Here is a 16920-nt window from a genome sequence, read left to right on the forward strand (position 1 = left end):
TTTTTGATAATTTTGATAATTTTAATGACCTATTAAGACTAGGAATGTTTAAGACTTAATATGACATTCCACTGTTATTCATTGATAAATACTCCAATGTCGATACAACAATGAAAAACACTCAAATATTGTAGTAGGCCTATGTGTATGTAGTTATTATGGAACCGTGTTTGTGTAACAAACCCAGCTGCTAGATTCGGTGGTCCAGCCTCGATTTATATTGAACATGTTTTATATTGATATTGATCAAAAGTCTATCACGATACGATCATTTGTTTTATTGCCCAGGCCTAGCTGATATCTTCTTAAACATGAGTTAATCAGAGATGCGGCTTCGAGGAAGGCTTCAATGTAAGCAAGCACATCACAGCTCTTTCGAACAACTAATTCACATTTTGATTTCAGCAGTGACTTTTAACGAGTGTTTCAAGTTGGCTGACAGTCCAAAGCATGTTGGAGTAGCCCAAGCCTACATAATATATGACACATTGCAACTTGAAGAAACGTGGGTTAAGCTAATCATTTTCAAATTACGTTTTGCTATCGTGGGCTGAATCGACGTACGTCTTCCACTCGACTTCATTCCTTAACACTTGTACTAATTATCGTAGGCCTCTCTACACACTTAAACCAAATGTAAAATAGGCCTCTGAGACTACCTGCAGCCGAGGACTGCGGTCGAAGCGGGGTGATGAGCATGCATCGACTATCGACGTCTCCTCCGGGGCCTGTAGTGGTAATGCCATGCACTTGTCCCTTCCGGGCCAATGGTTCTCCTCAATCATTAACCATGGCCGTAAGATACTACTTTCTATACTTCTTCAAATGCAATTCGAAACGGGATGTTTGTCATACAACAGATTTTATGATTTATGCTACCAAAGCAAGTGGCCAAATGACCAGTTCATGTCGAATGGATAATTACACTAATCGTATTATACATGTGAGTTCATGACACAAGTCATCCAATGAGCTGTGCGTGCATCACGGCACGCCAACTTTGGGGATTTAGTACCACCTATTCGAGAAAGTGTTATATAATAAAAAAATAAAAATGAAATGTAAAATATTTTTGGGTGAGATTTCTTAAAAAATAATCAATTCAAAATAACAAATGATTTCAAGTACAGCATTTCCCAAGGATTACATAATATACATTATATATACACACAAAAAAATACAAATGAATCTTCTGTATCCTCAGTGTCTCATGTTTTTTTTGTAGAAACAGTGGAACAGGAAGCAAATCTGTTTTTATTTCCATGAAGGTACCATGTTGAGTGACTCAAAAGTAGTGTCGTTATATTTCATGCAGCCGATCCAGTCATCTTGCAAACGTGCGTCTTTAAAAAACAACAACACATATTTACCATTCCTGGGTAAAGATCTGCCCTCAGACCCTTTCCCCTTCAGGTTAAAACAGTTCATACATTTAAGAGCAATCAACAAAACGATGTAAAAAAAAAAAGGCAAGCATTCATGAGCTTCTTTTACTGTCCATAGGGCTCGACAGGCATCAGGGTGACCGTGGTCAGACTTCTATAAAAAGTCATTACAAATAACAAGAAAAAAAAGACTCAACCTCGATAGTAACGAATGTGAGGGGCGACCGGCACCCCCTGCTCTCTACATCAGTAGCTGTACATCTGCTGCCCCGATCCGCTCTGCTGCTGCTGCTGCTGCTGCTGGTCCGGAGGCGGGCCCACTCCCCCGCCCTGGCCTTGGCCCTGTTCCGTGTCTTGGCCGGCTGCCTCTTGGCTCTCCCCTTGCCCAGTCTCCCCCCCCGGGGCCCCCTGACTCGCCTCCGTCGCCTCCACCACCGGCATGGGCCTCCACGCCAGGCCGGGCGTCTCCATCTGGTGGCCCATGGGGTTGACGAAGGTGGTGAGGTTGATGAAGTGCGTCACCGGCTGCGGGGCGATGGCGCCGGCGGCGCCACCGGCGGCGGCGGAGGCCCCGATCCCTCCGCCGCTCCCGCCCCCCACCACCCCGCCCCCCACCACCTCGGAGCCCAGCTCCCCGGGCCGGTTGTGGAGCACCGCCGAGCCGCTGACGGCGTCGAAGGTGACGGTGAGGATGGAGTTGTCCAGGGTGAGGGGCCGCTCGCCGCCGGAGGTCAGGTGACCGACGGCCACGGGCTGCAGGCTGGTGAACTGGGCGCCCGCCGGGTGGCTGCTGATGGGCGTCACCGTGATGTTGGTCAGCGCCACGGAGCTGCTCGGCGAGGAGGAGACGGCGGGGGCGTTGGGGTCGGTCAGGACCACCACCTGTGAGGGGGCGGCATGGGCACCGGGTCAGTCAAAGCTGCAGACCCCCCCCCCCCCCCCCCCTCGGGTGAATAGGTAATCTCTGAACAAGCTGTGATGTGAAGTTTCTACATAAACGCTGAGATTACGACATGGATCATCATTGATAAATGGATACATGTTCAAGGTTTCTGAACGAATATGAAAGTCCTGTTTTTGAATAAGGAAATCTTCATGGATGCCTCGCCAAAATAAATACATTTTTTGGCCTTCTTAGAGTCACAGAAATATTCTCCAGGTAAAATAAGACACAGCGAGTACAGACATACGGATAAACAGCTGCACCGGATTTAAAGTGAATCACTGCTCGTTTCCTTTATTCATTCAAAACGCCATCAAGCGGTTATGCACACAGAGCGTTGGCGTCGCTGATCCCTCGGACCGCCGTGACGCCAGACTCCGCCCTTCCACCGGCGATACTCAGTCCCTCGGTCAGCTCCGTGACCTCGGCTCGGGAACCTTCTCCCCAGGGGGGTTCGGTAGCTGCACCAGGCGAGCGCCGACAGGTGAGGAGGGCTCACCTGCTGGATGCTCTGCACCGCTGAGCTGGTCTCCCGCTCGTCGCCCCCCAGGGCGGCGGTGAACTCGGCGATGGGCCCGTCGTGCCGCTGCTCGGGGAAGTCGCCGTACTCGTCCGACGAGGAGAGCTCCGGCTCGGCGGCGCGCTTCTGCCTCTTGCGGGCGTGGCGGGACGTCCCGCCCGGCCGCTCCTGCGGCATGCCGTCCTTGTCCAGGCTCAGAGTGGGCTGTGGGGTGCGGAAACGTGTTGAGGGTTCATTCAGAGTTTGACCGGACTCCGACTATAGCCTCCTCCCCTACCCCCCCACCACCCCTTCTCCTCCCTTACCCTCCTAAAAACACCGCTCTTAAGCACTTATTGTGTGTTGTATGTCCTGGCAGTTAGAAATAGTACAAGTACTACTTAGCATCGTGTAGCATCTTATCCTAGCTATCTTTGTTGTTTACGGGGAATGGGTTAACCTAGCGATTGTAAATGATTAGCACTTGTTTCTATGAATATCTTTACTGTACTGGCAGTGATATATTGTTTCTTTCTCTTTTGACAAATGCACTTATTGTAAGTCACTTTAGATAAAAGCGTCTGCTAAATGCATGTGTAAATGTAACGTTAATACGTGATCACCACCAACCGTAAAGGTTCCTTCAGAGGGCTAAAACGCCAGCCATACATACGTTTACTCCTTTTCTTTTCTTTTTCACTTTTTAGTTGGCAGAAAACTCACATGTTCAAGTATTGAGGGGTGGGGTTGCAGGAGAGTAAAGTAAACACCGGGTTTCCGGATCATTCCATCAATGTGTTGGCAACTCATTTCCTTTCTCCCTTTGACAATCATTTGTTACGACTCAAGCAGAACTCAAGCAGTCGTTTCTCATCGAAGCCCTCGGTAGGACAGGTTAACTACGGCCTTCTGGGTAATTGAAAGCAAACAGAATTGGAGGAATGAAGCCGTAAATCTCCTTCAATGCTCTGAGGCTTTTTTCGACAGCAGGCATTAGCTCGGATAAGCCCCTCGACCCCTTGGCGTTCTGTGGTCTGGCGGACAAAGAAAATAACCAATAAAAAAAAAAAAAGCAATCACCTGAACAATACTGATCGCAGACTCGTCAATCGTCGGAGGTTCCTGAAGATCGTCAAACTCGTCAATCCTTACGAAGACCACCTGGACACAAAGGAATGTATATATTCTTAACAGATTCATTTGACGCGGACACGGACGAGACATGGTCAGACTGGACGGGGGGGTCCCCCTCACCTCTGGGTGCTTGCGGCGTATGTGGCGGTTCATGGAGGCGCGCGTGGACACCTTGGTGCCACACAGGTGGCAGGACTGGGCCTCCACCCTCTCGTGCGTCAGGTGCACGTGCTTCTGCAGCATGTACTCCGTCAGGTACTTCTTGTCACACGTGCCACACGTCCACGTCTTGCCCACTGTGGACGGAGAGCGGCGGCGAAGGGTCACATTGGTGGGAATAATGAGGAACAGTTGAGGTGATAATGAGGAACATTTGTGGCAATAATAAGGAACAAATATGGTAATAAGAAGGATAATTTTTGGTCATAAACATTTGGGGTGGGAAACATAATAATTGCACAGAACCAAATCAATAATTTGTGTCAGGGCAATTCAAAGTGTGTGATAATAAAATAATCTATAATGTTTCCTCACTCAGTCTAGTTCTGACCAAGAACTATGAATTGTCATCCTATTGAATTTCAAGCCTCACATGCATCCATCAACTCCTTTTGAGGGGGGGGGGGGGTAGCAATCTGTGTGTGCTGTAATTTATGTACTTTTCCTTATTGATGGACTGATGTAAAGCCTACATAAACAAACCACGCATGTACAGTGCGTCTACCATGCATGGGGAGGGGGGCGCTTGCCTGTGTGGATGAGTTTGTGCGTCTCCAGGGTGGTCCTCTCGCTGAACGTCTTCCCACAGAGCTCACACATAAAGTCCTTTATACCTGTGAGGGAACAGTCACACACACAATTAATAAAAACATGCGTGCACTGTGCATGCACAGTTGAACACACACACACACGATAACATTCCCTGTTGTTACGGTAATGAACAAACATACACGCTGATATTCGCTTCCCACTTGACCAAGGACTCCAAAGACGGAGGATGGTAAAGGAGAAAACCTATAGCACATAGCACATTTTACACACACACACACACACACACACACACACACACACACACACACACACACACACACACACACACACACACACACACACACACACACACACACACACACACACACACACACACACACACACACACACACACACGGCCCGTCTCACCTGTGTGTCTCTTGTAGTGCTTCAGCATGTTGACCTTCTGGGCGAACTTGCGGTTGCACTCCTTACACTCGTACTCCTTGATGCCCTTGTGGAGCTTCATGTGGTGACGCAGCGCATGCTTCGTCTTCATGCCTGCACACAGGGGGTGGGGGGGGGGTGTGGGGGGGGGGAGGGTTAAGCAAACCTACGGTCGGCGTGGCTTCTGGGTCTCGGGTTCAACCCCCATGTCTACCTGAAGGCAACACTTAAAAGGTGTGTCCACCTAGATGTGTGCTGGATAGACCAGTCTACCAGCCTACCCAGTGGACTGTAGCAAACGTTGCTCATCAATCAGTCACACATCGAGGTGGACACGCCCACTTGTGATGTCAGAAGAAGCAGATTTCCAAATCGGCTTGTAACGGCTAATCACACTCATAATATGTCCCCCTTAAGCAAAGGCCCGGCCCCTTCCGTATCTTAAAAGTCCCTGTAAAGGCGTCCGCTGAATACTGAATAGTAACTAAACTCTCGTTGCGTTGGGTAAAGTTCTCCGACGGCGAGCCACACCTTTTCCGCACTCGGCGCACAGGAAGTCCCGGATGTCGTCGTGGACCCGGAGGTGCTCCTTCAGCATGTCCTTGCGGGCGAACGACTTGCTGCACTGGTTGCAGGCGTGGCTCTTCACCCCTGAGACCGCCGCGCGTTGGAGGTAGCATAGCGTTAGCATCAGAGGCTACAGGGAAATGCACCGAGTGGTGGTGGCAAGAATCGCATCTATCGGAATGTTTGGAATATGGTGTGTGTGTTTATCTAATTCTGCACACATCTCAACATTAGTTGGGATTTACTCTGTAATTAGGCTACCCGAGTAAATAAAATAAAGGTTGTCTGTCATGTGTTTCCACTGATTTACTCATAGTTGGTATTGTAAAATAGGATCATTTGAGGGCTTAGAGTTCACCTGTGTGGATGATCTTATGCCTCTCCAGGTTTCCGATGCTGTTAAATATCCGGCCACAGATCTCACACGGATGAATGTACCTTTAAAATACACAGCGATATTGTTAAATACAACGCGTTTGCAATCATTCAAAATACCTTGCTATTACTCGACTATAATCAGCCTCATCAGCATCCGGTTTTGCTATGTCTAGTAATAACCATTTACATTTAATATATACATTTATTATATAACGACACCGAGGCCTGGATGATTCACAGACGGAATAAGCTCTGATGGAGCGATCCGTTAGCGATCCGTTCCGTTACTCTGCCCGGTAGTAACACATCCGCAGCGCTTCCCACGCGTAACCCAACCCCTCCAGTGACACCCCAGGGCTCCTCCCCCCCGTCCTCTGCTCTTACTTCTGGACGGCGGGGTCGGGCAGCTGCTCGCGGTGGATGACCAGGTGGGCGTTGTACGTGGCCTTCAGGGCGAAGCGCCGGTTGCAGATGGCGCAGCCGTAGCCGCGCTCCTTGTGCTGCTCCATGATGTGCTTCAGGTAGTCCCGACCCTTGGCGAAGGACAGCTAGCGCACACACAAACACCCCTTACAGTAAATTCAGATACATGCAGCATCTTGCTCTAGGATGCCCTTACAGGAAGGACCATGGATATTTAGGATCAAATTCAGACCCTTTCAGCTGGGAGCCAAACACCTTAAACGGCATCCTTACCTACCACACACACACACACACACACACACACACACACACACACACACACACACACACACACACACACACACACACACACACACACACACACACACACACACACACACACACACACACACACACACACACTTTACAGCAGTTAGGGATTGGGACCCGATATCAGAACTGCATGTTTGCAGATCTGTTACATACTGGTATGTAACCAACCAGCCAATGAGCACTCTCGAATCTCACATCGGGAAATAGGAAATATGAGCTATATTCATACCAAAACAATGAGCGCAACAGGATTCCTGAACGTTTCCATTGCGGTCACGGCGGGTTTGGCGTTTGGGTCGTGTGTAACCTGCAACCTTACCTGGCACTTCTTGCAGTTGTATTTGTGGTGCTCAGGCTCATCCTCGTCTTCGTCTTCGTCCGAGTCGTCGCTGTCGTCGGCGGAGATGCCGATCTTCTTGATGAAGCCCTGCCTCTCCTGCTCGTCCATCAACGCTATGTCCTGAAATAAATACCTCCAGTTATTCAGCTTGATTCTCCTGAACCAATCGGATGACCCATGCTCTCAAATTATGTTGCACTGCCCCCAGAAGTACAAAACCACATAGACTCACAAACGTGTTATATAATTATTAAATCATTTAGTCTGAAATATATATATTTTGAGACCTAACATGCACCAAGATAACGTGAAGGACAGGACTAACGTGTTTCATGGCATCGCTGTGATATTTGTCTAGAGAGAAAATGTGTTGACATATTGCTGTGATATTTGTCTGGTTAGTAAATGTGTTTGACACATTGCTGTGATATTTGTCACAAGAGAAAATGTATTGAACACATTGCTGTGATATTCTTCACAACAGAAAATGTGCTTTACATATTGCTGTGATAATAGTCCCAAGAGACCATGTGTTTGATGTATTGCTGTGATATAAGTCCCAAGAGACCATGTGTTTGATGTATTGCTGTGATATAAGTCCCAAGAGACCATGTGTTTGATGTATTGCCCTGATATTTGCCTTAAGACCAGCTTCTTGATTATATAAGATCAAGTGAACTGAGAACTGAAGGGCCTCCTTTCAGCGTGGTTTGGGGCCCCGGTGTGGGGGGCCCCGGTGTGGCCCCGGAGGCTGACCTTGAAGTGGACGTGGATGTGGTCTCGGAGGACGTCCACGCGGAAGAACTTGCGGCCGCAGATCTCGCAGGTGTACTTCTTATCTCCGTGGGTCAACAGATGCTTGTTCATGTTGCTGCGGCAGGAGAACACCTGAACACACACACACACACACACGTATGTATGTATGTACACACACACACATATTTTCATGCACACATACGTACAAACACACATTTTAGACAAGAATCTGTACGAAAATACCGGGTGTTATATTTATCAATGTTTGCATGCATGTTTGTCATATAGCCTAGCTAAATTTTGTCTGCATATGACTGTAGGTAAACACAGTTTGTACAAATACTATACATTTCATATTTTTTTTTTATTAAAAGATGGGTGACTTTTGATTTGATATTCTGCATCACACAAATTGTGGGACTTGGTTGTCAATCAGTTCTGTGTGTTTGAACTTAAAATCACCTGTAATTTGTACAAAAATACCTAGCAGATTCAGATTAGAAGACATCTTGCTCAAGAATGCCTAAAAGCAGGGCTGCAGATATGGAGGGGGAGGGGGGGGGGGGGGGACATCGGCCCAGGACCTGACGCCCGGGAGTCAAACCCGCCAGCCACGTCCCACTGTCCTATGTGTTTACGTCTCTCACCTTGCCGCAGACGGGACAGGGCGAGGGCTCCTTCCTGTACTTGGTGGCCTCCTCGCCGCTCACCTCCAGCTCCTCTCGCTTCATGTGCTTGGGGCCTGGGGCAGAGACACGGGGAGCAGGTCACCCCCCAGAGAAGAGATACACGCACCGTGTGGCTTCAAACACAAACAGTAGCACTGAACCGGCACTCTGTGGAGGGATCTTGGGGACAAACATGTTGGACACAGCTCATTGAGAGATGTGAAAGAGTAAGGACATTTACATTTAGCAGATACTTTTATCCAAAGCGACTTAACCTAGCAGATTAAGTAGATTGTGTAGTAGATTGTTCATACACACATCGACGGCGGACTCAACAGTGCAAGGCGACAGCCAGCTGGTCGGAAGCAGTTAGGTTGTGCTCAGAGACAACTCGACACTAAGCTAGGAGGAGCCAGGGATCAAACTAGTAACCTTCCGGTTCCAAGTCAACCTGCTTCCTGTTATGCCTACAGTACCACCTGCTGCAAAGCACACATTGGTTCCAATACAATTCTCTCCTCCACAAAAAGGATGTTATTTGAGGTGTTATTATCTTCTATAGCGACGACCCTTCGAGGAAACACTGCATTGCGGGTAACAACCAGCGACTGACCCATGCCGTGGCGCCGGTGGTGCTCCTGCATGACGTCCTTGCGGTAGAACATCTTGTTGCAGATCTGGCAGGAGTACAGCTTCTCGCCGTGCTTCTTCTTGTGCTTGGACAGGTTGCTGTTGGTGGAGAAGAAGCGCGAGCAGATGTCGCACTGGAACGTTTTGTCGTCTGCGGGAGAGGGAGAGGAGGAGGGCTGAAGTGTTAGGACATGGCTCAATACATTCTACCAAACACACGTACTCTAAAGGGTGTTGGAAAAACATACACCAGGGTCCAGGCGTGGTGGTTCTGAATGGGCCGCAGTTATATAGAGCGCTTCTGACCTGTGGCCCCTCAAGAGGGTTCCAGCTCGTCGGGAGCGGTCGGGGTAAGTTGTCTCGGCTCAAGGACACCTTGACAATTGGCTAATAGGAGCTGGGTATCGAACCGGCTGCTCTACACCCTGAGCTACTGCATCGATATGCCACACTTAATTCTTGACATGAAAACTATGGATAATAATGATAGAGAATTATTGATTAAAAAAAATCCCTGAAAGAGACATTTTATAAAGTTGATGACCCCGTTATGCAGTTGTGATAATAAGGAATAACACAAAATAGTGTATTTAAAGAAAAAAAAAAAAAACGTTAAATAAACATTGAAGACGAGGACCTGTTCTGCAGTTGTGAAACTTCAAGGCGTTCTCCAGGCGGAAGGACTTGTCACACATGTTGCAGATGTACTTGTAGTCTACGTCAGGCTGTGGGACACAACGACAACTCATGAAGGACTTTAGAGATGTGTGTGTGTGTGTGTGTGTGTGTGTGTGTGTGTGTGTGTGTGTGTGTGTGTGTGTGTGTGTGTGTGTGTGTGTGTGTGTGTGTGTGTGTGTGTGTGTGTGTGTGTGTGTGTTAAGAAGCGGCGGGGGGGCCCCTGGGGGCCACACGTACCATGTTCTTGCTGTGCTTGTAGGAGATGTGCTGCTTCAGGCTCTCCTTGCGGCTGAACAGCTTGTCACACTCATCACACTTGTAGAGTTTGTCACCTGGGGAAAGGCAGCGGAATGGGTCCTGCTCTACAAGCGTACATGGTGCACAGGATCAGTTTCATCCAATCTCACTGCAACATGCAGGTCCACTATAAATACCTGTATTAGGTTAACTACACTACCTATTTTGACGAGCAAAAGAGTGATACACACTAAAACAATCCCAAAACAGTCATCATTAGTCATTATAATAAGCATTGTGATAACAGCAGTTGGTAACTTTTGACTCTGAGCTTACTTTGGAGGGTAATTCAAAATCACCACGATTATACTTTTAACAAATGCTTGTTAATCCACTTTAACAGAAACCCAGGGACCTGACACCACCAACCAACAACGCCCACCCCTTTACTTTGCGAGCCAATGGGGGTGCGGGGGCGGGGCCATGGCTGCCATGGGATCCTAAGGACGGCGCGGGGGCGGGCGGGCGGGCGGCTGGGCGGGCAGGGGTCCTACCGTGGGACCGGATGTGTCTGTTGAGGTTGCTGCTGTTCTGGAACACCTTGCTGCAGAGGCTGCACCGGTACACGCGCTTGTGCTCCCGGGTCTTGTGCCTCTTGAGGAGCGGGGCGGTGCCGGCGCCCGTGCCCGTGGGCAGGCTGCCCCCGCTCTCCGGGTCGGCCTCGACCCCCTCGGGGGCGGCCGTCTCCATCAGGGGCTTCACGTCTGGAAGCGGGCGGGCGAAGGAACGTGAGGGTCAAGGGGCGACAACGGCTGGGTTAAGGTTCTTTGTTTATCTCGTGGCTGCTCCTTGTTACGCTTTATAGTATTTGTTTGGTGAAAGGAAAACTCATTCCTGACTTTTGCTCATGATCATGGCGCATCAAAATGTTATTTCATGGTTTTCTTGATAAACAGGAGTGCCAAGCATAGCGTTCACATTATGCTCATTTTTAATGGCTATGTGCTTGCTCACTAGCATATAAAAAATGCCTACATAACGTTAATATATGCTATGTATAGGCTGTGTGAATGTAAACCAATCAAATATGCCATTTCATAAAAATGAATGTATTACAGGTGCATTCTTGTGACGCGGTGGAAGGTGCGGCGCGATGCGCGCAGACCTACGGTAGCGGTTACCGCTGTGGGCGGCAGACGAGGAGGAGGAGGAGGAGTTGGTGGAGGAGGAGGAAGAGGAGGAGGAGGACACGGCCCCCGCCCTGCGGCCCCTGCCCCGCCGCCCGCGGCCCCCGGCTCTCTTGGGGGCCATCCGGACGCGGGCGACCGTGGTCACCGTGGTGGTGGCGGTGGTCAGTGCCTCCTCCTCCTCCGCGGTGCTGCCGAGTGCCATCAGGGCGTCCTCCCGGGGCAGGAGCTGGTCCACTGCCTTCCCGTCGTGGAGGTGGCTCAGCAGCTGGCCTGGTGGAGGCCGGCCGGGGGGGGGACACAGAAGACGATTTGGAGGTCGTGTTTTTGCATTTTACTTTTTTCAGCCTCCAAAGTAGTTTGATAATGGCTGTATGGATGGATAAATAGATAGACAGCTTCTTGATTCATTCACAGTTCTAGTTGATCAATCTTTTGTCCTTACAGCATACAAAAAATGTAGTATCTGTGTATGTATTTGTAAAGCAACACTAACATATAGGATAGAAAATAAAGTAAGATAAAGATAGGACCTTATTTGTATTTACATTGACAGCATTATATGTACAATAATAATATTTGCCATATTAAACCATACATCAACACATTTGAAAACATGTTTTCTTTAATAACTCCAGTTGTATTACTGTTCAATTCTGACTTTTTCCTTATGCTTTTGAGGGATTGTGATCCCTTTCCAAATAATAAAATACTTCTTATAAAATAACCTCTATAAATTAACTTGATGTGTTGACGTATGGTCAGACGATATGGAGAGAGGAAACTCACCTGCGCTCATGTTTTCATCGCCGCCGGGCATTGTGGGGGATACGGCATTCATTAGGATTTCGGCCTTGGCTGAGGGAATCACATCTAATGGATGTACGGAGAAAGAGACCTGTGATTTCAGCTGTCATTATCATTTTTGTGAATGCTGCAACAAGCCAACACTCACAGGGTTGCTATGGTTTTTGTCAAGATGAATAAATTATTAATTAAAACAATTAAAACACCATGACAATAAGGTAGGAATTGTTCTTAGAAAAACTAAACTATAACTAAGCATTGACAAGACATGGCTCCTAGTTATATTGAATTTAAAACAAACAGCCAGTATCTTAAAATAAAGTGCATTGTTACTATTTATGTCACGGAGGTAAAGCTTTATAGAGTGAGACTGGGCCATCCCTCGGCTGCTCTCTAGCTCCCCCTGCTGACCTGCTGGTGTGGGCAGCATGGGGGGCCGGAGCGTCGGCTTGTCCAGCTTCTTGGCGTAGAAGGCCCCGTACCATACCCGGAGCTCGGTCCCCGGCAGCACGTCCTGCAGGGGCCACACAGCACACAGCGGGGTGAGGCCGGGACACACACCACACTGGACCACACTGATGTGTGTTAGAGGGGGCTTAACCAATCAGGTTCTGATTCTGAATCTCATGGTTAAAGTGCACCACTCTTATAGGAAGAGTTAAATATTAAATTATGCTTTCTTTTTTTATCCCCGGCATCTTTCAGTGACTACAACCCAATGTGGACTACAGAAATAGGAAAAGGAAATAAACAAATTAAAAAGGGAAATAAAGTAATTTAAAGGCCAACACATGGAGAGGAATTAAATTAAATTAAATGAATGATAAGTTATCAATTCAACCAGTGGGTCCCGGCAGCTCACAGCGGGCTTGAGGCCCGGGGGGGGGGGGGGGGGGGGGGGCTTGCTACCTGGGAGGTGTTGAAGTACACATCATCGTCCTGCTGGTAGGCGCTCAGGTTCTGGTGGGCGTGGTCCCCGGCTGGCCTCACCAGCATCATCCAGTTACAGTCCTCCTCGCTGGACGAGTCCAAACACACAACCGCCCCATCCCTCTGGAAGATCTGATCGCACACACACACACACACACACACACACACACACACACACACACACACACACACACACACACACACACACACACACACACACACACACACACACACACACACACACACACACACACACGAGAGAGAGCCTGTGAGAATCTTCACCCACGCCTCGGACACGTTGCTGTCTAAAGTTACTGGTTTGTAATGAAGACTTTGGCTGCGGAGGACGGCTGTGTAGCAGACGTCTCGGCTAGACGACTCAGCGGACTTAAAACATATCGGCTCAAATTAAATCCGACCTTGGGACGAACAGCGACCATTTTCATCACAAAGATCACAGGGAGTATTGAACAATACTCATGTATAGTCAAGATATGGTTGCTTTTACGTGCCAAAAACCCATTACAATATATAACCCATATTCCTCTACCCCATCTATACATTCAAGGTTGATTTAGGGTTAACTAAACAACAATTGTATTAAACCTGAGTATGTGTGTAATATTCTACGTTTGTGTTTGTTTAAACTTATTTTAAATAATTAGCACTTTGGCAGATGGCCAAATGCACAACTGCATTCCCATGCTGTTCAAATCTATATTACATTTCTCATGAGCAGTAAGGGTCTGAGTCAAGGAAAGTGCTGCTGTAAACATGTCATGTCCGCACCTTCAGAGGAAAAGGCCCGTCTCTCTCCAGGTGGGGCACCCTCTTGGCCTCAAACGGCCCAAATCGGGTCCTCTTGACCAGCTGTCGCAGTACGAACACCCCCTCGACGCCGTGGGACACCTCTCTGATCTCCAGACTGCTTGGCAATGAAGACCTTTTATAATGGAAGCAAGCAGCACACTGATGTTAACCTTGTGACGGACCAGAAGGAAGCCAAACTACAACTTGCACAGCGTTGAGAACAACCAGCAACAGAACTGCAGTCTTATTCTACTAATGGCATCGTCTCCGTGACTGGAAAATGGATAACTAAAAAAAATAAAAGCTTCCTGTATGTCAGCGTTACTTCCTGTCCCATCCAGTAAACTGACATCGTTATAACAACATCCAGACATGATAAGAGACAGTTCCTTTTCTAGGATACATTTGTCTTTCCAATTCCTTTATAACCATGGAATAACTTCTGTCAACCAAAAACATGTTTCCCCAACTGCCTTTACAATACTGTGCATGGTGATGGATAACACTACTGTAAAGATCCTAATTTTCAAATTTTTGTGTGGTGTGTGTGTGTGTGTGTGTGTGTGTGTGTGTGTGTGTGTGTGTGTACTGGCTCACCTGGCCCGACTGAGGACAAACGAGTCCTCCACGGTCACCAACGGGCCCAGCTCTGGACACTCAGAGTCATGGTACTGACTACAGTCATCACACCCTGAGGGAAAACACCACAATACATATTGAGCATTACGTGTAAGAAGGCTCCCTCTCCCTGTCATAACCATCCGTTTAAAAGACATGGACTCATACTCACAGATGAACTCATCCGGTGCCTGGTCAGTCATCATGGCAACCCTGAAAATCAAGAATAAGGTTCATTGCAAAAGGGAGTAAAAGGGACGCAAGAATACGAGCAAAGCTTAAATTTATATTTAACAATTGTTTCAACACAAACGTAAACTCATTTCAAACAAATTATTAGTTGGAACAGTGTTCACGTGTGTAATGTGTGTTCTTCTGAGCAAGGAATTAATTTAATATGGGACAATATCAGTGGCTTTATCCCTGTAGTGCAGCCCCTTTTGGTTAACACAGTGGACAACATGACAGCGGCATCCACCATTCACGAAAACACAGCAGAGGGGCATAATCAAGAGAAAGTATAATGTATGCAATCCATGGCAGCATGAGATCCAGGATTTCGGTGGATCCCCTCTCTTGCCGGGTTTTAACTCCGATCTCGGAGGGCTCAGTGCTCTCCTGCATGTAACAAAGAACAATCGGCATGGCGGATGGAATGGACACGCAAACGGCAACCGGAGCCTGTACACTTCAATGTCAATACCCCGGGGCTAAAAGACACCCAGGGAAATGCGGCGTGGCCCATTTCAATGAGCTGCACATCTTCTACTGACGTGCGTTGCTGTTATGTTAAAAAACGGCTCACATAAGTGTAAAAACTGTTTACCTTTATTGTGAAGACTACTCATGTATTGAATCCTGACTCCGGGTTCCAATCCGCTCCAGAGACGGCGCAGGACCGGAAACAATATCCGCATGAAAGGCATTGTGGGTAATGTAGGCGTATTGAGCTGTTCACAAACGCGCACATGTTTTTGTGCGTACTACAAAACAGTTTGCAAGTAGTTGGGATTTCAGTTTATCCCGACAAAGCCATCAACACAAAAACTTTGTTGACGGCTTGAAAAAAAAAAAAAAGATATATAAAAAAAAAAAGATAAATATATATTATATATATATATATATATATATATAAATATATATATAATATATAATATATATATAATATATTATATATATATATATATATATATTATATAATATATTATATATATAAATAAACTAATGGTTCCAAGGTTTTATTAGGATCCCCATTAGCTTGGTAAAAACAGCTATTCTTCCTGGGGTACCGACTAATGGTCGTTGGTCTATATATTGAAGTTAACAGGGAATCATGCGTGTTCTGTGATAAGCACTGCAAGTGAAACTGGTTCTTGAGTCAATGTTTATTGCTGAATATAAATACAATACAATAACATGGTAATTATGGGAAGGAAGTTTATTAATCACATAAAAGCTCATTGCTTGAATGTATTACAATTGCATAGCTTACAGGCTGCCATTTCCTAACCAAGGGACAATGAAAGTTTGCATGTATAAAGCAACCCATTTATTTCTCCATTCTTTAATCCTTAATGTTGGTAATAGCATATTCGTATTCAACCTGCTACTTTGCTATAAGTTAGGACCTTAGTTTAGTAACTAAAATAAAAAGTTCACCCACACTGTATAGAGGATTTGCTTTGGTTGGGCAGCAGTCCCTCGTAAATGCCTCTTTTGGTACGATAAGAAAAAAGGAAAACAAACGTGTCTGCAGAGTAGGCCACCTTGAACGACAGGCACGTTTGGGCCTCAACGTCCTGGAAGGCAGACGTTATCAGTCCATGTCTGAGTCAGGTTTGTGATTATATTCCCGGCCTTCTTGATAAGAAGACGACAGATTGTGAGGACAGAGCGCCGGCCGATCAGACGCGTTCGTTGTGGTCCAGTCCATACAGTTTCCACGGAGCCCGGGCCTCGGAGGCGTGCGCTCCAGCTTCCCCTGAAGCGGAGCGAGCGGAGCCTTCCTTTGACGCCGAGCAGCGTCCCGCTTTGATACGTCTGCTGTGGCGCGTCGGCCCCAGTCAAACGCGTGGTCCCGTTGGAGAAAACGGGACAGACAGTAGTTAAAAGTAACAGGTTTTCTTGAAGGACGATCGTTCAACGAGATGTCCATGAAACTAATACATTCATTAGCTGGGTTAAAAACAAACAAAATAAAAATAAGTTCAAACTGTTCAACTGTTACCAAAAAAAGGTTTTCACTATCGCTGCTCGTTCAAAGCCACGATACAATTGTTTTAAAAAGAAAGAAAACCACATGTTCAAAGAAATTGACATTTCAAATCAGTGGAAATATACACAAATCCAAGTGAGCATAGAACCGGTTTCATTAACAAGCACTGCAATTTGTATGGCTTAAGAGTAGTGTCAAAGTCTCCA

At 47.1% G+C, this 16920-nt stretch overlaps 1 protein-coding gene across 1 annotated transcript; it reads right to left on the bottom strand.

Moving 5' to 3' along the window:
• Nucleotides 1-1086: 1086 nt before the first annotated feature.
• prdm15 (PR domain containing 15) lies at nucleotides 1087-15372 on the bottom strand. The gene is made up of 24 exons (XM_084473961.1): nucleotides 15326-15372; nucleotides 14672-14712; nucleotides 14479-14572; nucleotides 13861-14014; nucleotides 13051-13203; nucleotides 12553-12655; nucleotides 12124-12207; nucleotides 11317-11607; nucleotides 10702-10911; nucleotides 10148-10242; nucleotides 9870-9957; nucleotides 9216-9383; nucleotides 8582-8676; nucleotides 7935-8066; nucleotides 7158-7298; nucleotides 6488-6651; nucleotides 6084-6163; nucleotides 5690-5809; nucleotides 5141-5272; nucleotides 4711-4794; nucleotides 4082-4257; nucleotides 3908-3988; nucleotides 2828-3052; nucleotides 1087-2267 (listed from the first exon to the last, which is right to left on the bottom strand). The coding sequence occupies exons 2-24, from the start codon at nucleotides 14703-14705 to the stop codon at nucleotides 1632-1634; spliced, it is 3540 nt and encodes a 1179-aa protein (XP_084330087.1). The 5' UTR covers nucleotides 14706-14712; nucleotides 15326-15372; the 3' UTR covers nucleotides 1087-1631.
• Nucleotides 15373-16920: the final 1548 nt, after the last annotated feature.

This window comes from Micromesistius poutassou (genome assembly GCF_964030765.1).
Source record: "Micromesistius poutassou genome assembly, chromosome: 10".
Lineage (NCBI taxonomy): Eukaryota > Metazoa > Chordata > Actinopteri > Gadiformes > Gadidae > Micromesistius > Micromesistius poutassou.